The 23,780-nt window shown below is 53.1% G+C and overlaps 1 protein-coding gene across 3 annotated transcripts; it reads left to right on the forward strand.

Annotated features, from left to right (window-relative positions):
• Positions 1–928: 928 nt before the first annotated feature.
• On the forward strand, positions 929–21,887 carry AQP7 (aquaporin 7). 3 transcript variants are annotated; one of them, XM_010385752.2, is made up of 8 exons: positions 929–1,202; positions 2,299–2,349; positions 8,700–8,817; positions 17,981–18,104; positions 18,524–18,661; positions 18,869–18,987; positions 19,198–19,415; positions 19,773–21,887. In XM_010385752.2, exons 2-8 carry the CDS (start codon positions 2,324–2,326, stop codon positions 20,056–20,058), a joined length of 1,029 nt encoding a protein of 342 aa, XP_010384054.1. In that variant the 5' UTR covers positions 929–1,202; positions 2,299–2,323; the 3' UTR covers positions 20,059–21,887. The 3 variants fall into 3 exon arrangements, with proteins under 3 accessions (XP_010384054.1, XP_010384055.1, XP_010384056.1); XM_010385753.2 differs by having other exon boundaries at positions 19,832–21,887; XM_010385754.2 differs by lacking the exon at positions 929–1,202 and having other exon boundaries at positions 2,338–2,349; positions 8,700–8,804.
• Positions 21,888–23,780: the final 1,893 nt, after the last annotated feature.

Consider the following 23,780-nt stretch of genomic DNA (forward strand, 5'->3'; position numbering starts at 1 on the left):
AGGTTCCAGACCTGGTCTTTGGCACCCTCTACAGGACAGTTCCATTCCCATACCTGGGCTTTGGACAACTGAATCCTATGCCTTTTCCCACCCATGGAGCCTGGCCCCAGAAGTTCTCAGGACTTACCCACCGTCCACCATGCCACACAGCAAGTGTCCTCAGAGTCTGCAGACCGGAAACACCTCCCTCATGTCTCAGCACTGGGCCACCTGCTGAAACCCCGAACTGCCTGCCCCATTGTTTGAGACCGAGTCAGGCCCTGGCTCCAAAAGTCCTCTTGGACTGCCGCTGGTCCCCAGGGTCTCTCCTGACTGCACCTCGGTCCCGGAGCTCCCATGTTGCTGAACCCCGAGCCCCATGCCCCAGTCCAGCTCTGGCTCCTTCACAGGGGCCCTGCTGACCTTTCCTAAGGGAGGTGTTTTCCTGAGGACAGGGTCTAGGTTTCCACCTGCTCCTCGGACTAGGGGCCCTCAGAGGGCCAGGCCTGGGCTTCTGCCTCCTCCCTCAGGCTTGTGTTTCTCTGCAAATATGGCTTGTGTGTCCTCCTTCCTCTCAGACTGGGGGCCCTGAGGACTGGGCCTGAGTCTCCCTTTCCCCCTTCAGAATGGGGCTCCCTAAGGACTGATCCACGGCCTCCCCACGTCCCCTCCACCTGGCTGTTGACCTCCAACACTTCCACCTCCAGTCCTATTCTGCACAGCTCTCCCCAACGCTGGGGGCTCAAAGGCCTCTGCAGCCTTCCCCAGGGCTGGGGCTTGGGGAGGGCTTCCTCAGGCGCTGCCCCAGAGTCAGGCTGCACATTGGCTTGGAAGACAAGCCTTTCCTCTGGGACTGTGAGGCCCAGAGTGCCCACCCCGATCTCCACCTCTGACCTCACAAAGGGCTGCTTCAGAACTCGGTCTCCATGGCACCGCTGGCCAGACGACGGATGTTATTTTGGGCAGTGCATCTGGACTTGGCTCAAGTGGCACCAGCCAAACCCTAGCCTTACTGACCTCTCCCCTAGAGGAGCAGGAGCAGTGCTTGAGGCTGCCCTGGGAGGGCTGAGAGACAGGCTCTGGACTGGGGACTCAGGGATAGCCGAGCCCCAGCTGGGGGTGGAAGCTGAGCCAGGGACTGTCTTGGAGGAACAAGATCAAGATGCGCTTTAACTGAGAAGCCCCCAAAGCAGAGGCTGAGAATCAGAAGGCATTTCAGCAGAGTGAGTGGGGCTCCAGGCAGGGTGGATGGGGCGGCCTCCACAGTGCTCAGATCTGGAAGGGCCATTCCCTTGGTACCACACAGGGAGGAGGTGACTGTGGGATTGTTTGGGGAAGGAGCCTCGGCTGGGAGTGGAAGGCCTGGCTTTCTGGCTCTGGTGCAGTCCTGTGTTGCTGTGTGACACAGGCACACACACCCTCTCTCTGAGCCTCAGTTTCCTTACCTGTAAGTTGGTTGTTGGGAGGACCAGCGGTAGAGCAGAGATGGCAGGGATGCGCTGGGCTGGGCTGTCAGCAGACCATGGGGGTGGGATGAGGAGAGAGCTGAAGACCACCGGCAGTGGACCACAGCGGGAAGAGTGCAGGCCAGAGATGGGTCAGCTGCTGGCTTGCTACAGTTGTTCCTTCCGCAGAGTCCTCTCCTGCGGGGCTAGAGTTGGGGCTGGAGGGTTTCTGCAGTCAAGGCTGGGGATAAGAGTCTGTGCTGCAGCTAGAGGGAACTGGGTTAGAGAATGAGGAGGACAGACAGGGTGAGGGGACTTGGGGCTACCTTCCTGCTGTCAGTTAGAGAGAAAGATAGGAGTACAAAGGGGAATTTTTAGGCAAGGTGCAGGGGTGAAATGAGTTTTCAGAGCCTCATCCCGTGTGTTCACCTTCTCTGTGTGTGTATGTGTGTGTGTGCGCGCGCGTGTGCGTGCATGTGTGTGTGTGCAGGTCCTGGACAGTCACAGTTTAAGTTAGCAGCAAGTGGGCTTGAGGTTAAATGTATACCACGCAAATACGAGGCTGGAGCCACTGAGCAGAGGCTGAGGGCATCTCCACAGTCCAAAGCCGGGCTGCAGACAGGGAAGGTCTGGAGGAGCGCTGGAGGGTCTGGCCTGGGGTTGGGGTCCTGGGACCAGCATGGGTGGGTGGGGCTCCAGGGCATCGCCTCATTGGCTGAGCACTGCTCCTCCCTCCCTGTTGCTTGGCTGGGTTAAGGGAGTGGCACTAGTAGGAGCTGCCCCAGGGCTTCTCCCCTGGGGGCCAAGGTCTGATAGAAGTGTGGGGCCAAGTTCTGTGTGCTCCAGCCATGGTGACCTCTCTTTGGCTCCTCAGCATCTACAAATCTGAAAGACAAAACATGGTTCAAACATCCAGGCACAGGCGGTAAGTACCCAACCCTCTTCTCCCCCTCTAGCCCCCGTTCTCCACCCAGCCCACTTCAGTGCCCTTCCTGCTCCAACCTCAACCTCTTCCTTGGGGTAGCTGTCCCCGCTCTACCTCCTCCTCCCCACCCACCCACTCACCCCTGAGGTCCCAGAAGAAGAGCATCTTCCACCTGTTGCCTGGGCTGGGTCCTAGGGTGAGGGGAGGCTCAGAAAGACTTGGATGAGGGTCAAGGCTTGCAGGTGGCCTTCAACTCAACCGAACTCAGCACCTCTCTCCCTCTCAGGCTCCGTTGTCTTTGGGGTGAACAAGAACCAGTCCTTGCAATGGCCAAGGCCCTGCCTATGTAGTCCTTGTTAGCTCTCTGGCCTCCCCGCTCCAGCCCCCTGCTTTCCCTCCTCCAGCCACACTGAACCACACTGAGTTTCTTTTCTGTTTTTTGTTTTTTTAGACAGAATCCAACTCTGTCCCCCAGGCTGGAGTGCAATGGCGCAATCTTGGCTCACTGCAACCTCCGCATCCCGGGTTTAAGCGATTCTCTTGCCTCAGCCTCCTGAGGAGCTGGGATTACAGGATTATAGGCACATACTACCACGCCCCGCTAATTTTTTTTTTTTTTTTGTATTTTTAGTAGAAATGGGGTTTTGCCATGTTGGCCAGGCTGCTCTTGAACTCCTGACCTCGGGTGATCCACCCGCCTCGGTCTCCCAAAAGGTTGGGATTACAGGCGTGAACCACTGCACCCGGCCTCACACTGACTTTCTTTGCTTTCTTCAAATATCCTGGGAGTCCTCTGGTGACTATTCCCTCCACCTGAGAGGCTTTCTGCAGTTAACATACAGCCCACTCTCATCTCCTTCATGGCTTTGCTCCAACGCCACCTTCTCAACAAGGATTCTTCTGACTGCCCTATTTGAAATCACACCCCATCTCCAGCCCCTGCACTCCCAATTCCCCTCTCCTTGCTCTGTTTTTTCCATAGGGGCTGGTACCTTCTCTTATACAAATGTACTTGCTTATTACACTTCATTGCTGTCAGCTCCACACGAGCAGGGATATTGGCCTGTTGTACACTTGGACGGAGAGAACGAATAATGCCCCTCTGTTGACATCACTGCCTCCAGCCTATGTCTCTCTCCAGGGCTTTAGATCCTGTTTCTAGAGACCCACTGGTGTCTCACAGGCAACTCAGCTCCTAGATGGAAACGGCCTCCTCCGCCCCCTGCAAGTTCACTCCTCCTGTGCTCTTGGCTCAGTCAGGGGTCCCCTTCTCCTCAGTTGCTCAAGCCAGAAGTCCAGGTCATATCCTTGATACTTCCCTCTCCCCCGTGTCTCATATCCAGCCACTAATCTCCTAAAATATCTCGAATGTGCACAGCTTCCGCCATTCTTTCTACCACCACCCTACTCCCCCATGGCCATGTCAGGCCACCACCCGCCCATTCTTCAAAACTGCCTTCAGGCCTCACCTCCCATGCCTCCCCTGAGCTCCCCCAGTCCCAGGCTGCTTCTCTCTGGTAGTGTTGCCATTACCCATCTCTTCCATTAAACAGAGTGACCCAAGGGTGGAGAGTGGGTTTTAACTTTGTATTCCTGGTGCTTGACTCATAAGTAGGTGCTCAACAAAAAAAATTTTTTTTTCTTTTTTGAGACGGAGTCTTGCTCTGTTGCCCAGGCTGGAGTGCAGTGGTGCGATCTTGGCTCACTGCAACTTCTGCTTCTTGGGTTCAAGTGATTCTCACGTCTCAGCCCCCCTAGCTGGGATTACAGGCGCCTGCCACCAAGCCCAGCTAATTTTTTAATTTTATTTTTAGTGGAAATGGGGTTTTGCCATGTTGGCCAGGCTGGTCTTGAACTCCTGACCTCAAGTGATCCACCTGCCTCGGCCTCCCAAAGTGTGGGATTACAGGCGTGAGCCACCATGCCTGGACAACAAATGTTTGTTGAATGAAGAAACGTTGGTTAGCAGGTTGAATTGTTGGCTTGTGGGCGTGGTGGCTCACACCTGAATTCCCAGCACCTTGGGAGGCTGAGGTGGGAGGATTGCTTGAGTCCAAGAGTTTGGGACCAGCTTGGGCAACATGGCAAAACCCCATCTCTACAAAAAATAGAAAAAAAATAGCCGGGCACGGTGGCGTGCTCCTGTAGTCCCCGCTACTTGGGAGGCTGAGGTGGCAGGATCGCTTGAACCCTGGGAAGTCCAGGCTGCAGTGAGCTGGGACTGTGCCACTGCACTCCAGCCTGGGCGACAGAGTGAGACTCTGTCTCAAAAAAAGAAAGAAAAAGAAAACAAACAAGCGTTAGTGAGTTGTTAGCTGTTTAGTTCCTTGGTTAGCAGATTACTTAGGGGATCTGGTTGGCTGTCAGTTCCTTGCTTTGTAGGCTGGCTTTCTTGGGCCCCTCTTCTTAGTCTGTACCCTCTCCTTGGGCTCTCTCTGTGTCCATGGCTCAGAGGACCATCTGTGATTTGCTGACCTCCAAATGTGTCTGTAAGTGAGACCACATGACCAGCTGCCTCCTCACTGGCCATCCCACCCAGGTGGCCAGCGGGCTTCTCACACTCAGCATGTCCAGAAAGGGCCTCCTCGTCCGTTCTCCCGCAGCTTCTCTGCTGCGCCCCACACTAGTCATTCCGCTGCCCTAGCCAGGACCCGAGGGCGTCGCTGAGCTGCCCCGTTCCCTTCCCTCTCTAACCGAACACCAATCCTGTCAGCTTGACTGTGCTCTTGTGGCCATTGGCACTGCCATCTCTGTGGCACAGGCTGCCACCACTTCTCCACTCGTCTGTGGAGAAGCTGATGCTCACCCTGCCTTAACTACACTTCCTCCATCCTGGCCTCCACAGGGGAGGCAGCTCTCCTGCTGAAATCCTCCAGTTGGCCCATGGCCCTCTGGTAGAGTTCAGACTCCCGAATGTAGGCCATAGGGCCTTCTGCCACCTGGCCCTGGCCCCTCTCTGCCCATCTCATGCCACCTCCACTCCTCTGTGGCCAGCCCATTCCTGCACATTAGATGCTGCCTTAGCTGCAGGCCTTTGCACATGGCAGTCCTATGCCCAGAATGATCCCTGCCTCCCTGGAGGCTCCTTTACCTGCCAGCCTTCTTTTCCTGACCTAGATTTCCCTTTCTCTGGGAGCCTCCTACCCCCTCCTCTAGGCCATTCACTTCCTCCACATGCCCCATGGTGCCCCTCTTCCAGCTGGGGCAGTGCTCATCACACTGCACGGTAATTGCTCAATCGATTGCTTTTCTTCCCACGGACTGGGATCGTACCAGTGTCCTTTACTGCAGCGCCTGAACATTCTAGGCGTAGTAGATTCAAGAAATCTTGAGTTCATTGGCTGGTTGGTGGTTATCTGTTGCTTACTGTGTCTTGCCTGCTGTGTGGTGATGAGGAAGGAGTCAGGCTTCCAGGATTCTCTTGGTGTTCTTGGCTTTCTGCTCTGTCCACTTCTCTTCCCTCTTCTGTGGTTGCCTCAGGCATGGGAGCTGGGGTGAGATGGGGGCCAGTGGAGGGTCACCTCACCCTGCTAGGGAGAGCAGCAGCATTCCTCAGGACTCCTAAACTCCCCTGGCCTCACAGCAGCAAAAAGTAAGCAGAGGGAATGATAGATGTCCAGGCATGGAATAAAACATCTTCCACTTTTCAGCTGAGACCCTCTGTTCATAGTTCACCCATCCCAGTCCTAGCTCTATTCCTTGCCCCAGAGAAACAAAACCAGGGATGAATAGATGGAGGGGGATGCAGAGCTGCGTGGATAATCCACTGGTCTCCACCCAACTCCAGCTCCCATGCAGCATCGTATAGGGGTCTTATTATCCCATGGCCAGCCTCCTCAGCCCTGAAGAAGAGACCCTGCCAAGGCAAGCAGCAGCCCAAAGACAATCCTGGGAAGGTACCATAGAAGCAGGGGAGAGGTGGACAAAGCAGGAAACCCAGAACACCAAGGGAATCCTGGAAGCCTGGCTCCTTTCTCATCAGCACACAGCAGGCAACGACCAGCCAATGAACCAAAGATTTATTGAATCTACTATGCCTACTGTATTCAGGCACTGCAGTGAAGGAAACTGGTATGATCCCAGCCCTTAGGAAGAAAAACAGTTAATTAATTAAGCTTTTTTTTTTTTTTTTTTTTTGAGACAGGGTCTTGTTCTGTCACCCATGCTGGAGTGCAGTGGTGTGATCTCAGCTCACTGCAACCTCTGCCTTCCAGGCTCAAGCAATCTTCTCACCTCAGCCTCCCCAGTAGCTGGGACCACAGGCATGCACCACCACACCTGACTTTTTTTTTTTTTTTGGAGAGATAAGGTTTTGTCGTGCTGCCCAGGCTGGTCTTGAACTCCTGGGCTCAAGTGATCAGCTTGCCTCAGCTAGTGCTGGGATTACAGGCGTGAGCCACTGTGCCTGGCCTAATTGAGCAATTACTTTGCAGGGTGATGAGCATTGCCCCAGCTGAAAGAGTGGGCACCATGGGGCATGTGGAGGAAGTGAATGGCCTAGAGGAAGGGGTAGGCAGCTCTCCCAGAGAAAGGGAAATTTAGGTCAAGAAAAGAAGGCTGGCAGGTAAAGGAGCCTCTGGGGACGCAGGGGACCATTCTGGGCTTAGGACTGGCATGTGCAAAGGCCTGCAGCTAAGGCAGTACGTGATGTGCAAGGATGGGCTGGCCAGAAGAGTTGAGGGGCTGGTGTCAGCTTCTGGGCATGCAGACAGTGAGATAGCAGAGTGACTAGTCCAAACAAGCACTAAGGCCACACTTAGAGATATCTGTACCCCTCTTCTTCCCCCTGACTTTTTTTCTTTTTTTGAGAAAGAATCTCGCTCTTGTTGCCCAGGCTGGAGTACAGTGGTGAGATCTTGGCTCACTGCAATCTCCGCCTCCTGTGTTCAAGCGATTCTCCTGCCTCAGGCTCCGAAGTAGCTGGGATTACAGGCATGTGCCACCATGCCTGGCTTATTTTGTATTTTTTTTTTTTTTGAGACGGAGTCTCACTCTGTCGCCCAGGCTGGAGTGCAGTGGCCAGATCTCAGCTCACTGCAAGCTCTGCCTCCCGGGTTCACGCCATTCTCCTGCCTCAGCCTCCCGAGTAGCTGGGACTACAGGTGCCCGCCACCTCGCCCGGCTAGTTTTTTCTATTTTTTAGTAGAGACGGGGTTTCACAGTGTTAGCCAGGATGGTCTCGATCTCCTGACCTCGTGATCCGCCCGTCTCGGCCTCCCAAAGTGCTGGGATTACAGGCTTGAGCCACCGCGTATTTTGTATTTTTTAGTAGAGATGGGGTTTCTCCATGTTGGTCAGGCTGGTCTCGAACTCCCCACCTCCGGTGATCTGCCCACCTTGGCATCCCAAAGTGCTGGGATTATAGGCATATAATCCCAGAAGAGGGGATGCCCCTCTTCTTCCTCTTTATCCTCCATCCCCACCCCACCACCTTCCCCAAACTCCAGTCCTATACCTCTCCCTATACGCAGATTTGGGACCTGTTACTCACTGTTTCATCTACCTGTCCATCTAATTGTGCACTTCACTAAATATATATTAAGTGCCAGGCACTTTGGGAAGCTTTGAGGATCTAGTTGAGAGTAAGACAGATTCCCCAGTTTTCACTCATTCAACAAATATTTATTGTATATCTACTATGGCCTGGCGTTGTGCTAGGCACTGAAGATACACCAGGAAGTAAGATCCAGTCCTTCCTTTTCTCCCTCCCTCTCTCTTGGTCATTCATTCATTCACTCACTCTCTCACAAACCTCTGTTTGCACTGACCTGGTTGTAGAACCTGGTGCATTTTGCTGACCCCTTCATCTTTGACAGAACCTGGCACATGTTTCAGCGCTCAGTGCTGTTTATAGAGCTCGGCAGCAGACTTTGTCACACCTCATGCTGTTTGTAGAGTGCCTCACTGTTGCCAGGCCCTGGCCTGTGACCCCAAAGTTCTGGCTCTAGCAGATAGGCAGACAGACAGATGGATAGACATAGACAACTGAGCTCCACTTTCCAGTCTGCTCTCTCCTACCCTGCTTTTTCCCAGAGACTCGTTGGCATTGTGGATCGCACTTTCAGCTCCCCACCTGCCCCCCTGCAAAGTGGCTTCATTAGTGTGCCATTTTTACTGGTCCAGTCCCAACTAGAAGGAGCATGGCCTGGCCGTCTACCCCAGTTCCTCTCCATGTCCCCATGGCTCTCAAGTGTCTCCAATTCCAGCTGTCCCAGCTGCCCTGGGCAAGAGGAGGTGTGTGTGGTGAGGCTGCTGGGTTACCCATTAACTCAGTTGTGAGTTGAAGAGCTGATGGGCAGCAGGCAGACTTGAGTCTCCTTTCTGTCCGTGGGCTCGGGTCACTGTCTCAGGTCCACCCGTGGCTCCAAAATGGTCTCGTGGTCCGTGATAGCAAAGATCCAGAACACACTGCAGAAGAAGATGGTGCGAGAGTTCCTGGCTGAGTTCATGAGCACGTATGTCATGATGGTGAGTGGGTGGGCAGCATGAAGTGGGTGGGGCTCCGCCAGGGCCGTCCATGACCCCCTCCCCATGCTGACCCCATAAGTCACATTGTCCATTCCTTGCCTCTGAGCTGGGAGCCAGGGGGAGCAGCAGAGGAAAGTAAAGAGGTGGGGGGGCCTTTCTCATCAAGTCTTTTTGGACAGAAAGGGCTCATAATATGTGGTGGTGCAATGAAACCATGCACTGGGATATCCGGGGCATGGCTGGAAATGGGGAGAAGGGAAACCCAGGGTGAAGAGATTGAAGAGGCCCAGGTGCAGTGGTTCATGCCTGTAATCCCAGCACTTTGGGAGGCCGAGATGGGCGGATCACGAGGTCAGGAGATCGAGACCATCCTGGCTAACACGGTGAAACCTGGTCTCTACTAAAAAATACAAAAAACTAGCCGGGCGAGGTGGCGGGCACCTGTAGTCCTAACTACTCGGGAGGTTGAGGCAGGAGAATGGCGTAAACCCGGGAGGCGGAGCTTGCAGTGAGCTAAGATCCAGCCACTGCACTCCAGCCTGGGCGACAGAGCGAGACTCCGTCTCAAAAAAAAGAAAAAAAGAGAGATATTGAAGAGAAACTTGATGATTAGGCTCTGAGAATGAATCCAGAGGGCACTGGGCGATGTTGAAGGCTAGCAAGCAGGGGAGTGACATGATCAGATTTGGATTTTAAAGGTAATTTTGGGTGCAGTGTGGAGCAAAAGCAGGACAGGCAAGGCTGGCAAGAGGGAACCAGTTAAGAGGCTGTTTTTGATCTGGGACAGAGAGAGGGTGATGACTGGTCTGGGGTTGGAGAAGAAAGCACGTGTTTGAGAAGGCTGTGGAAGATGGAACTGGGGAGACTCTGCCAGCAGAAGATGTGGGCAAAGCGCTGATGAGCTGTTCTGGAGCACGGGGCCCAGCACAGGGTGAGAGGCGAGATGCCCGTAGGGAAATCCAGGAGATAGTTAAACACAGGCAAGGGGCTGGAGCTCAGGAGAGGCTTGGTCTGGAAGGAAAAAGTTGAAGTTCATCACAACACAGGTGGTGACTGTCAACATTGTCCAGAGAGAGTGTACAGAAAGAGAAAAGGATGGTTTGAGGACAGAGGCTTGAGGAATGAAGAGGTGCACGCAAAGGAGCCTGAGAAGGAATGGTCAGAGAGGTGGGAGGAGACCCAGAGCAGACTGCATGACAGAGGGGGGCAGTGGTTCCACCAGGAAGAAGCTGTCAGCAGATGGGCCACGCAAGGTGAGCACTGGCAAGAGGCCTTAGGGTTTGGCAACGTGGAGGCTGCTGGTAACCTTGACAAGGGCTTTTCTTTAGTGTGTGACTGGGACAGAATCCAGACTGCAGGCGGGATGTGAGGTTGCTCCCTCTCCAACTGCTTCAGCCCTGCCACTTACCCCAGTGAGCCTCTGCCCTTAACACGACTGTAGCCATGTTTATTGCATCTTATGCAGGGTCCAGGTCTAGAAAAAGAAGGGGCAGCCTCTGGGAAGGGAAGCAAAGGCAGCCAGGTGCATGCTAGAGGAAGGTGGGGTTAGAGAGAATGTTTGTGTGTGTGGTAGGGCCCATGGAACTCAAGGGAGAGAGGAAATCGGAACACCAGGGTTCTTAGCCTGACCCTGCCACTGAGTCACCAGTTGGCCTTGGGCAGGTCTCTCCCTGGCTTAAAGCCTGACTTCTCACTTATATTGTGTAGAATTAGGCCTTCATGGGCTTTGGAGCTGTGTTTGAATCCTAGCTCTGTTATCTTCTAGCTGTGTGACCGTCCACAAGTATCTCAACTGTTCACAAATTTACCTTTCTTGTTTTTGAGACAGGGTCTCACTCTGTCTCCTAGGATGGAGTGCAGTGGCACAATCTCGGCTCACTGCAGCCTCCATCTCCCATACTCAAGTGACTCTCTTGCCTCAGCCTCCTGAGTAGCTGGGACTACAGGCGCGTGCCACTGCGCTCAGCTAATTTTTCTATTTTTAGTAGAGATGGGGTTTCAGCCTGGGTTGGCCAGGCTGGTCTTGAACTCCTGAATTCAGGTGACCTGCCTGCCTCAGCCTCCCAAAGTCCTGGGATTGCTGGCGTGAGTCACCTCGCCCGGCCCACAGCTTTAGCTTCCTTATTGGTTAACAGGAACACTAACATCAGATAGCTGGAGGACTTGTGTGAAGAATGCCAAGTCTCAGCACGCAGTACACATGTGGTACCCATGTATTGGTCTCTTGTTATTAGGACAGGTGCTCTCAGCTGCTCTCTCCTCTCTGCCTCTGGCCCTCCCCTGCTCCTCTCTTACCTCCCCACCTGCTTTGGCTTCTGAGCTGTGAGGACAGCAGCTGGATCCTGTCCCTCCTTAATCCAGGGCAAAGTAATTCACTTATCACAAGACATTCCAGTCCCATGAGGGCTGTTAACCCTTGGAACCTTGGAGGCAGGAGGGTGCGTCCCCTGAGAGCTGTTAGGGAAAAGGCACCACCCACATGCTTGATACCTGCCCATATCTGTGTTTCTCTTCCTTTTATTGAGATTTTCATTGAGCACCTAATGCATCCTGGGCTCTGTGATGGGAAGCACCTTACGTGAAGCATCTTCCCAAATCCTCGCAATAGCCCTGTGAAGTAGGTACTATTATTATCCCAGTTTCACAGATGGGAAAACTGAGCCTCCTTGAGACTAAGCCTCTTGCCCAAGGTCACACTTTAAGTCAAGATTAAATCCAGTGCAGTCTAATATCACAGTCTTTTTTTTTTTTTTTTTTTTTTTTTTGAGATACAGTCTTGCTTTGTCATAGTGGTGCGATCTCGGCTCACTGCAACCTCTACCTCTGGGGTTCAAGCGATTCTTGTGCCTCAGCCTCTGGAGTAGCTGGAATTACAGGTGCATGCCTCCATGCCCAGCCAATTTTTGTATTTTTAGGAGAGACAAGTTTTCACCATGTTGTCAAGGCTGGTCTTGAACTCCTGACCTCAAGTGATCCTCCCGCCTCGGCCACCCAAAGTGCTGAGATTACAGGCGTGAGTCACCGTGCCCGGCCTAATATCACAGTCTTGACCCTTAACTTCTATGCTCTGTCCCTTAGCTTAAATATGGCAGCTTTTAAAGACTCTGGCTTGTTGATGCTCCCCCAGCCAGGGTAAGGTCCTCATTTTCAGGTAGTTCAAGACGCCTCTCTCAGCCTGTTTCCCCATCTATAGAGTGGGAGAAAAATTCTTGCTGTGCAGATTTGCTGTGAGAATTGAAGACAGTAGCACTTGTAAAGGAACTTTGTGAGGTGTAAGCCTATATTGGACATTGTGTTGTTGCTATTTTTAGTTGCCAGGCTGTGCCAAGAAGTGAAGGCTTTTTTTTTTTTTTTAAATATATATATAGGAATTGCAGTGAGTCACCAGGGTGAAGGTTTTGCCAAAAAGCTAGTGTGACCTTGGCCCCATTTACTGCAGCCAGGACAAGGGAAGTGGACTGATCCATGTTGCAGCTTCTAGGGGTGTTGCCCTTGGAGCTGGCCTCCTGGCTGTCAGGGAGACTTGGATGGGCTGGGTCACATTCACTGATCAGGGAGAGGAGGGGCTGGAGCCATCCGGGCCCTGGAAAACCAGCCGTACACGTGAGCCATGGGGCAAGGGTTGTAGATCACATGCTACAGGGGCCAAGAGAGCGGCAACTCAGGGCGGTGGGGACTTTGGCTGGCTGCTGAGTGCCAATCTGTGCAAGGCTGTAGCTGCTGCCACTCCAGCTGACTGTTGCCATGGAGGGTGGAATGCAGGCCAGTGTTGCCTGAGCTGCTCATTTTTCAAGAGAGACGGAAACTTCTTTTTTTTTTTTTTGAGACGGGGCTGGAGTGCAGTGGCCAGATCTCAGCTCACTGCAAGCTCCGCCTCAGCCTCCGGAGCAGCTGGGACTACAGGCGCCCGCCATCTCGCCCGGCTAGATTTTTGTATTTTTAGTAGAGATGGGGTTTCACCATGTTAGCCAGGATGGTCTCGATCTCCTGACCTCGTGATCCGCCCATCTCGGCCTCCCAAAGTGCTGGGATTACAGGCTTGAGCCACCGCGCCCGGCCGAGAGACGGAAACTTCTGTTCTTCAAAACCAAGTTATCTAAACAAAACCTGTGCGCTGGATGAATTAGGGCATGAGTTGCCAGTTGGCAACCCTGACACAAGGAATCATGTGGGGTTCATTCGCTCACCCAGTTTTTTTTTTTTTTTTTTTTGAGATGGAGTCTCACCCTGTTGCCCAGGCTGGAGTGTAGTGGCGCAATCTCGGCTCACTGCTCTGCCTCTTGGGTTCAAGCGATTCTCCTGCCTCAGCCTCCTGAGTAGCTGGGATTACAGGTGTGTGCCACCACGCCTGGCTAATTTTTTGTATCTTTAGTAGAGATGGGGTTTCACTATGTTGGCCAGGCAGGTCTCGAACTCCTGACCTCATGATCTGCCTGCCTCGGCCTCCCAAAGTGCTGGGATTACAGGCGTGAGCCACCACGCCTGGCCTATGCTCATCCAGTATTTTTAGCACATGGTATTGGAGTGGGGAAAAGGCCATGGGGGCTCCTCTGTTTTCAGACCCTCCATGCCTGCTCCAGTCCCTCTACCTCCTTAACCCGCCAACCTGTCAACCTGTCCTGGCCTCACTCCCCAATGCACCCACATCTGTTCCTTCGGATCCTGGATCCGAAGCCAGCCCAGCTTTGGGTTCCCCTGCTTCTGTCCTGGGGCTTCTGAGGGACCCAGTGGGCCCTGCTCAACTGCCTCTCCCCCACCATATCTGGGCTATTTCACATGTTCTCAGACTTCCCCAAATCTGCTCTGTACTCTGACTTTATTTATTTATTTTTTATTTTTTCTTAAATAAGCAAATGGCTTGATCTGCTGCTTGACAGGTAAAATAATCAACACTTCCTGTGGTGTTCAGCTCACTCTCTTGTCCCTCTCACCACCAGACCCATTAACCACCCATGTATCCACATATCACCCCTTGGCTGGGGCGCGGTCCTCTCCTTCCTGGAGGACCCCTCCACTTCTGCACCAATCCAGCTGTCCAGCCTACTCAGGTACTTCACTCTGTCCTTTTATTCTCTCCTTTATCTTCAGCCTGTCCCTCTCTCAGCCTATAAACATACCGAAGTTTCTCCACTGAAAACAACACAAAACGAAACCTCCCTCCCTTCACCCTGTCAGCCCCTTCATGGATCCTGTTGTCTCTCCCCTGCTCCTCAGGCGAGTTCTCAAAGAGGAGTCTACACTGGTGCCTTTCAACTCTTTGCTGCCAGCTCCTCACCTCTCCAGCTCTGGAACCGGGCTTCTGCCTCCACAGCTGGATGACGCAGTGCTCACCATGTTCCTAATGACTGCTGGATTGTCACATTCAAAAGCATGCTTTCTAGGCCTGTACGCACTTGACCTAGAAGCTCCATGCGACAGTGTGGACTGCACCTTCCTTGGGAAACTGTTTCTCCTCGACATCCATGGCACATTCTCTCTCTGTTCCTCTCCCATTTCAACACCTGCTTCACAGTTGAGGTTTCCAGCGTCCACCCATGAGTGTGATGTGTGGCTCTAGGGGCAGCCCCAGCTACCTTTTGTTTTTGTTTTTTTTTGGTAAGGAGTCTTGCTCTGTCATCCAGGCTGGAGTGCAGTGGCTCGATCTTGGCTGACTGCAACCTCCGCCTCCCGGGTTCAAGCAATTCTCCTGTCTCAGCCTTCTGAGTAGCTGGGATTACAGGCGAGTGCCACCACGCCTGGCTAATTTTTGTATTATCAGTAGAGACAGGGTTTTGTCATGCTGGTCTTGAACTCCTGACCCAAAGTGATCCGTCCACCTCGGCCTCCCAAAATGCTGGGATTGCAGGCGTGAGCCACCGTGCCTGGCCTGGTCTGCCTTCTTACCCTGTACCCCCTCCTGGGGCCTTCTCCACTGACGGCTTTGACTTCGGCCCTCATGTCCACAATTCTCCAGGTTTTCTCTTTCATCAACGCTAGAACAAAGCTCTCCAGGGGAAATACAATACAAGCCATCTATATAATTTAAATTTTTCTAGTATCCACATTAAAAAGGTAAAAAGCAACAGGTGAAATTAATTTTAATAATTAACCCATATATCCAAAATCCTATTTCAAGATGTAGTCAGTGTAAAATTATTAGGATATTCTGGCCAGGCATGGTGGCTCACACCTGTAATCCCAGCACTCTGGGAGGCTGAGGTGAGAGGATTACTTGAGGCCAGAAGCTCGAGACCAGCCTGGGCAACATAGTGAAACCTCATCTCTACACAAAATAAATTGAAAGGCCGGGCGCAGTGGCTCACGCCTGTAATCCCAGCACTTTGGGAGGCTGAGGTGGGTGGATCACGAGGTCAGGAGATGGAGACCATCCTGGCTAACACGGTGAAACCCTGTCTCTACTAAAACTACAAAAATTAGCTGGGCGTAGTGGCAGGTGCCTATAGTCCCAGCTGCTCGGGAGGCTGAGGCAGGAGAATGGCGTGAACCTGGGAGGCAGAGCTTGCAGTGAGTGGGAGATCGCGCCACTGCACTCTAGCCTGGGCGACACAGCGAGACTTCGTCTCAAAAAATAAATAGAAAAAATTAGCTGGGGCCGGGCGCAGTGGCTCATGCCTGTAATCCCAGCACTTTGGGAGGCTGAGGCAGGCGACCATCTGAGGTCAGGTGTTTGAGACCAGCCTGGCTAACATAGTGAAACCCTGTCTCTACTAAAAATACAACAAAATAGCTGGGCGTGGTGGAATGCACCCATAACCTCAACTACTCGGGAGGCTGAGGCAGGAGAATCACTTGAACCAGGGAGTTGGAGGTTGCAGTGAGCCGAGATCGCACCACTGCACTCCAGCTTGGGCAACAGAGCAAGACTCTGTTTCAAAAAAAAAAAAAAAATTGGCTGGGTGCCATGGCACATGCCCATAGTCCCAACTACTTGGGAGGCTGAGGTGGGAGGATCATTTGAACCCAGGAGATAGAGGGTGCAATGAGCCCTGGTCATGGCACTGCACTCCAGCCTGGGTGATAGAGCAAAACCCTGTCTCAAAAATCAATCAAACAAACAAACAAACAAAACAGAGGCACGAGAAAGTAAGGCATGCATGGAGCAGCGCAGTTGTTTGGTTTGAGGCCATCTGGCATAGGTAACTGCCTGGATTTAGTCCTGGCTCACCATGTACAGGCTGTGTGACCTTGGACAAGCCATTCAAGTTCTCTAAGCTTCAGGTTACTCAGCTGTCAAGTGGGGGAGAATAATAGTACCTAACTCATAACACTGGCGTGTAAGGGTTAAAGGAGGTGATCAGTGTAACTTGCTGGCATGTAGGCAGTGCTCAACAAATGGTTGTTATTATTATTTAGTAGCAATACTATTGCTGAATAGAAAGAATATTGGGGCAGATATGAAACAGGCAGAAAGGATGAAATTATGCAGGGTCTTAAATGGTGGCCTACTGAGTTTGGACTTCATCCTAGAAGTGGAGGGGAGCCAGTGAGTGAGCCCAGGGAAGATGTGATGGGGTTTTTGTTAGGAAGGTCACTCTGGCTGCAAGGAGGAGGCTGGGTGAGGTTTGGGGAGCATGTAAGCAGAGCTGATTGGGTGTTGGGGAGGATAGCAAGGAAGCTCCCATTTGCAACATCTGAGTTTCTGGCTCTGCCAACGGGGATGGGGGAACATAGAGTGAAGAGCAGGTGTGCTGTGAGATGGCGAACCTTCAACAGAAACTGAGATGCCCGTGGAACACCAGGAGAGTTCCAGTGGGGATCTGCAAATAGGAATCTGGCTTCCCAGCGGAGATGACGGAAATTTTACTGCATCAAGCATAGCTGAAGCTGTCGATGTGGTAAAACCATGCCTGAAAAGACCTTTGGAAAATCAGGAGGTTGCTGGAGCCCTTGGAGAGAGCTTTGGTGTCTGTGACATGTGGAAGTGGAAGCCAGATTGACGAGGGGGTGCGAGGGAAGGGGTGAAGCAGCTGGACAGCGTGTTCTCTCATGCAGTCTGACCGAAACAGGGAGGGGGTGACCAGGAGCCCACAGGTGGAGAAGGATGCTGGGCAGGGGTGGGATAGTTTGCCGGGAAGGATGAGACTCCAGTCTGTGGAAGCTGATCAATGGGAGGATGGAAGGTACTGGGGAGATGGAGGCCTCTGCAGAGGGAGAGGATAGCACAGAGCTAGAGCTGAAGGGAACAGTGGCTCTAGACTGAGGCTAATGGGCCTGAAGGTACACCCCTTACCCTGTGAAGCGAAGCGGCGTCATCTGAAGAGCCGTGAGGGATGGGCAAGCAGCAGAAGCTTGGGAATGCTGCCTGGGGTCGGTAGAAATGAAGCTGAGGGCAAGACAGTTAGGACCCCACTGTTCCAGCATTGTGGAGGTTGGGGCGGAGGGTGCGTGTGTGTGTGTGTGTGTGTGTGTGTGTGTGTGTGTATGCAGGGAGGGGTTCCTGGCAGAGTCAGGCATGGATGGATTTGGAGGTCCCTTTTTTTTTTTTTTGAGACGGAATCTCGCTCTGTCACCCAGGCTGGAGTGCAGTGGCCGGATCTCAGCTCACTGCAAGCTCAGCCTCCTGGGTTCACGCCATTCTCCTGCCTCAGCCTCCCGAGTAGCTGGGACTACAGGCGCCTGCCACCTCGCCCGGCTAGTTTTTTGTATTTTTTAGTAGAGACAGGGTTTCACCGTGTTAGCCAGGATGGTCTCGATCTCCTGACCTCGTGATCCACCCGTCTCGGTCTCCCAAAGTGCTGGGATTACAGGCTTGAGCCACTGCGCCCGGCCTGGAGGTCCCTTAAAGAAACTTCCTTCAGGCCAGCCTGAAGTGTGAGGGACTCTGAGAGGGTGCAATCCATGTCAGCCATCCCCTCCTCGCAGCCCTGCCTTACCCCAAAACTTCAGGTGGGCCTGGGACTGAGGTGCTTGGATGTCTGTCGTAAGAGCTTCTGACTGCCGCTCCACCTGGCCAGTGGCTCAGGTCTGAGAGGCCTCAGCAGGGGCAAGGAGAGGAGGCAGTAAGGAGGGAAGGCTCTGGAGGAAGAGGGTGTGGCAGAGGATTTTCAAGGCAATGCCAGAGAGGCCCAGGGCATGCGGGTGAGGAGCTAGAACTGAGCTCTGAGCCCTCCTCTGAGGTTGGGGCTTCTGGGCAGGCAGCCCCCTTAGAGGCCCTCCCTTGTAGGTGTTCGGCCTTGGTTCCGTGGCCCATATGGTTCTAAATAAAAAATATGGGAGCTACCTTGGTGTCAACTTGGGTTTTGGCTTCGGAGTCACCATGGGAGTGCACGTGGCAGGCCACATCTCTGGTGAGTGAGCGCAGCCCCTGCCGGACTGGGCAAGATGAGGTGTCCCCAGTAGGCTCTTTCCTGCCTGCCTCAGCCCCTTCGCCGGCACAGCCAGTGCCTCAGCCTGGCCACTGGGCAGGAGGAAGTCTCCTCTGAACCCCGTGCCTATGACGTGTCTGCCCCAGATTCTTCCCGGGTCCCCCTCACCCACCATTTTCACTGGCTGGGTCATCTTAGGCAAGTCATCACCTTCTCTGTTCCTCAGTTTCCTTAACAGTGAAACGAAGACCGTGGCCCCGGCCCCACTGGGTGGTCATATGACAGAGAGCTCTGTCACGGAGCACGCTCTTATATACACTAGCCATCGTTGTTCTCAATACTGTTTGTCACTGTTGTTTCTTTTGCTCTCCCTCCCTGACACACTTGCCTGCTGCCCGCAGGGGCCCACATGAACGCAGCTGTGACCTTCGCTAACTGTGCACTGGGCCGCGTGCCCTGGAGGAAGTTTCCGGTCTATGTGCTGGGGCAGTTCCTGGGCTCCTTCCTGGCAGCTGCCACCATCTACACCCTCTTCTACAGTGAGTGTCTTGCCCAGGTGTCCGCCTCTGGCCTCAGTCGCCTCCTATGAAATATGGGCAGATTGGAAATCAGTGTCCTGATTAGTAAAAACAGCTGGGAGAAAAAAGCCTTGGAGCTCCCCCACCCCCTAACCTATAACCTCATTTCTGGGATGCCGGTGGGGCTTAGCTGGGGTCAGGTTCACACGACAGTCTGTGTCTCCGCAGCGGCCATTCTTCACTTTTCGGGTGGACAGCTGATGGTGACCGGTCCTGTCGCTACAGCTGGCATTTTTGCCACCTACCTTCCTGATCACATGACATTGTGGCGGGGCTTCCTGAATGAGGTCAGTGGTCCGGGATGAGTACCCCTCCCCCTGCCCTCCACCCCTGAGGACGGAGCCGGCAGGGAGCCCCTCCGGATAAACAGGACAAGAACTCTGGATGGAGACTGTACCGAGACGTGTCTCTGCTGGTGGGCTTGGATCTGGGGCACTGCCGAGGTCCTGTGACTTGGGGAGCGGCCCAGGTGAGCTGCCACAGCATCTGCTCCTCAGGCGTGGCTGACCGGGATGCTCCAGCTGTGTCTCTTCGCCATCACGGACCAGGAGAACAACCCAGCACTGCCAGGAACACAGGCGCTGGTGATAGGCATCCTCGTGGTCATCATTGGGGTGTCCCTCGGTATGAACACAGGATATGCCATCAACCCGTCCCGGGACCTGCCCCCTCGTGTCTTCACCTTCATTGCTGGCTGGGGCAAACAGGTCTTCAGGTACTGCCCCTGCCCAGGCCCATTCCTTCGAGTTTTTCTGTGGTTCCCCTGTGTGTTGAGGGGTGGTGGGTGATGTGAGGGGCAGCGCAGTAGGGTCCTGCTGAACCCCCAGGTGGCCTGGGGAGCAGGAGTGAGTCCCAACATTTCCCGAGGCCAATACAGACACAGATCCTGCACCTGCACTGGGTGTCAACCCTGACCCTGAATCGGGCTGAGGCTGACCAGGGCCCCGGGCTGGGGGTGTTTCCTGGGGTAGGCTGGGGATGACTCCTCTGCTCAACCTGTCGTGGGCCGAGGTGGATGAGGATGCTGTCCTGGGCATCAGCCCCTCAGCAGGCCTCTGCCTCTTGCCTGCAGCGAAGGGGAGAACTGGTGGTGGGTGCCAGTGGTGGCACCACTTCTGGGTGCCTGTCTAGGTGGCATCATCTACCTGGTCTTCATTGGCTCCACCATCCCACGGGAACCCCTGAAATTGGAGGACTCTGTGGCGTACGAAGACCACGGGATAACCGTATTGCCCAAGATGGGATCTCATGAACCCACGATCTCTCCCCTCACCCCCGTCTCCGTGAGCCCTGCCATCAGATCTTCAGTCCACCCTGCCCCGCCCTTACATGAATCCATGGCCCTAGAGCACTTCTAAGTAGAGATTATTTGTGATCCCATCCCTTCCCCAATAAAGCAAGGCTTGTCCCACAGCAGTAGCCCCACTTCCTGGGGGCCTCCTGTGGTCAGGCTTCCCTCCTGGGTTCTTCCGGGAGCTCTAGGGCTATGTCTTAGCCCAAGGTGTAGAGGTGAGGCGCCTTGAGTCTTTCATGCCCTGGGAACTGGGGTTCCCCATGGGGAGAATGGGGAAGAGCTGACCTGTGCCCTCAGTAGGAACAGGGTGAGATGAAAGAATGACAGAAACAGAATGAGGGATTTTCAGGCACGGGGGAAGGAAGGGCTGTTTTGGGGAAAGGACCGTAGCTGGCTGGTGGGGAGCCGGCTTTAGAAATACTTTGAAGGGATCCTGAGATTGGACTCTAGACTCTCCCCTGGTTCTTCCTTTCCCCGAGTTCTGGCCAGTTCTTGGACCAGACAAGTCAAGGCCCAAGAATGTAGATCAGATTTTTTTAGCCTTTTTTTCATTAGTGCCTTCCCTAGTAGTCTTCTAGATTTTTTTTTCTTAATCACATGAAATTTTAATATCACAGATATACTATATATCTGTTTATGTTCTGTGTTTTATACATAAAAAAGAGTAAGATTTTTTTTCACCTCTCCTTTTAAGAATCAGTTTTAATTCCCTTGAGAATGCTTGTTATAGATTGAAGGCTGGTAAGGGGTTGGGCTCCTCTTTCTTCTTCCTGGTGCCAGAGTGCTCCCACATGAAGGAATTGGAAAGGAAGATGCAAAAAGGGAAATCCTTACAACACATGAAGACACAGGAAGAAGCCTCAGAGGGCCCCAAGAGCCCCAGGGAAGCAGCCGCAGAGGCTGGGTGGGGATGGGGGGCCAGGATCTGCTGACCCTGGGGCCAGGCAGGAGTCACTCTGCTGCCTGGGGCTCGGAAGGCAGCATCACCCATGGTTCCTGTCATTGCTCATGCATTTTGCCTTTCAATAATTATTGTGCACCTACTGTGTGCAGGCCCTGCCTGGACACTGGGGATGTGCAGTGGGTGCGCTGTGCTCTGCCTTTGAGGGTTGCAGTTTAATGGGGAACAGGTAATTATAAGGAAGAAGGTGAGTGCAGAGTGGGAGGCTTGGAGGCTGTGGGGCTCGGGGTGGGGAAACTCACATCCAGCCTCTGGGTCAAGGCCAGGAGGCTTCCCAGGAGGAGACAGAGCAAGGTATGGTGGTGGGGGGTGTCCTTTTTGGGGCTGGGAGCTGCACTTTACAGTTTGAGGGGATGGGCAGAGGAAGCTGGGCTTTGTTCTGGAGGTGGGGGACATGGTGAGGTGAGGTTTAGAAAGCACATCTGAGCCACAGTGTGTAGGATGCTGGAAATGGTGGAGACGGGCCTGCGAAGACTGCTGGGAAGCGATGAGCCAGGAGCAGCAGCCGGGCACCTAATAATGGGTCAGCACTGTGGATGTGGAGACGAGAGACGGGATTGATCAACACCCGAGAAGTACAATGTGCAGGACTTGGGCTCCATTTGGATGGCGTGGGTGAGGGAGAGGGCGGAGTCAGAACAGACTTCCAGTTTCCAGCTTGGGCCTGGGGATTGGAGATGTCCCCACTGAGAGTAGGACACAAGTGAGGAAATGGTTTGGAGAGGAAGATGATAAGTTACATCATGGACATGCTGAGTCCGAGTTGCCTATGGGACTTGGAATGGGGGGTGGCAAAAGGTGTGTAATCTTGAGCAAGATATTCAAGCCTTCTGGGCCTTGGTCTTATCTGTAAAATGACGATAAGAATATTACCTCCCATTTGTGTTGCTGTGAAAATTAAATGCACTACCACATGTAAAATGTTGAGAATCGTTTCTGGCTCAGAGTAAGTGCTCAATAAACACAGTTATGCCTTTTATATGGTCTGGAGCTCAGAAGTAGAAGATGGGGGTTCGTGAAGTCATGGGTCTGTGGATGTAGCTAGAGTGTGGATTAATGACAGGAGGGCCAGGGGGCACTGCACAAGGTAGGTGGTCAAGAGACACTGGACATAACCCAAATGTCCATCCACAGGAGAACAGATACATACACGGTTGTGCAACTGGACATAATAGAATCCTCTATAATAGCGAAAATTAAGGCACAACAGACACCTGCAGCAACACAGAAAAATTCTGGAGGCATAAAAAGTAATAACAGTAGCTGGGCGTGGTGGTTCACGCCTGTAATCCCAGCACTTTGGGCGGCAGAGGTGGGTGGATCACAAGGTCAAGAGATCAAGACCATCCTGGCCAACATGGTGAAACCCTGTCTCTACTAAAAATGCAAAAATTAGCTGGGTGTGGTGGCAGGCACCTGTAGTCCCAGCTACTCGGGAGACTGAGGTGGGAGAATTGCTTGAACCTGGGAGGCGGAGGTTGCAGTGAGCCAAGATTGCATCACTGCACTCCAGCCTGGCGACAGAGCGAGACTCGGCCTCAAAAAAACAAACAAACAAAAAAAAAACAGCCTGGCATAGTTGGGCACCTGTAGTCCCAGCTACTGAAAAAGCTGAGGCAGGAGAGAATCCCTCGAATCCAGGAGGCGGAGGTTGCAGTGAGTGGAGATTGTGCTGCTATACTCCAGCCTGGGTGACAGAGATTCCGTCTCAAAAAACAAAAAAGTAATACAGACTATATACAATGTGACACCAGTCTTGTAGCTGAAAAATAAGCAAAAATACATTCTTCACTATATATATGTATATAAGAAAGCTATTTTAGAAAAAGAAATAATTCCTACAGGCAGATGGGGAGGAATACCAGAGTAGTACCAGCTATTAATAATTTTTTAGTTCTGGGGTTGGACATTTGTGGGTTTATTATATGATTGATAGCATATAAATATGATCCATATTGTTTGTATGTTATATATATATATTATATATATATTTTTTTTTATGGAGTCTCGCTCCCATCACGCAGGCTGGAGTGCAGTGGCGTGATCTCAGCTCACTGAAACCTCTGCCTCCTGGGTTCAAGCAATTCTCCTTCCTCAGCCTCTCAAGTAGCTGGGATTACAAGTGTGCGCCACCACGCCCGGCTAATTTTTGCATTTTTAGTAGAGACTGGGTTTCACCATGTTGGCCACGCTGGTCTCAAACTCCTGACCTCAAGTGATCCACCTGCTTTGGCCTTCTAAAGTGTAGGATTACAGGCGTGAGCCCCCGCACCTGACCAGTATGTAGTATTTAAAAAGACAAAGAAGGAATAGCTGTAGTGTGAGAATGGGGGGCAGGGGGTAGGGGTAACAGGTGGGGAGCCTGGTGAGATCACAGGGAATCCAGGGAGGAGGATTGTGTCTGACATCCCATGGTGGGAGGAGCTGAGCCAGGGGAACCAGGGCTGGGAGTGACCAGGGAAGGGCCCACAGCTGGAAGTCCCCAGCTGTACAACAGCCTTCTTCGGTGACCCTCTGTAAGCCCCTTCCCCAGTCTTACCCTCAGTGGCCCTGTGAACCTCTCTCATTCTTGGCATTCCAGAGCAGAATGGTTCCAAGGCCTCAGTTACAGCTGAGAGAGGCATATACAGGGCCCAGGGTTCTGGTTCCTACCCTCCTCTGCCCTTCCCCAAGCACTTCAGCCCTCTGGCATCCTCCTGTCCCTGGAAGGGGCCCTGGAGGCAGGGCAGCCATGGGTTCATACAGAGCTCCCACCTGCTGTCCACTGCTCTGCCACAGGCTTGCCCTTAACACCTTGCAGTTTCTGGTCCCAACATCAGGCTCAG

The sequence above is a fragment of the Rhinopithecus roxellana genome, chromosome 16 (assembly GCF_007565055.1).
Source record: "Rhinopithecus roxellana isolate Shanxi Qingling chromosome 16, ASM756505v1, whole genome shotgun sequence".
NCBI lineage: Eukaryota > Metazoa > Chordata > Mammalia > Primates > Cercopithecidae > Rhinopithecus > Rhinopithecus roxellana.

Coding starts and splice junctions, on each gene's coding strand:
- AQP7 (XM_010385752.2), top strand. CDS start 2,324: ATGGTTCAAACATCCAGGCACAGGCG. Junction 8,818..17,980: donor TGAGCACGTATGTCATGATG/GTGAGTGGGTGG, acceptor CCTCCCTTGTAG/GTGTTCGGCCTTGGTTCCGT. Junction 18,988..19,197: donor GGCGGGGCTTCCTGAATGAG/GTCAGTGGTCCG, acceptor TCTGCTCCTCAG/GCGTGGCTGACCGGGATGCT.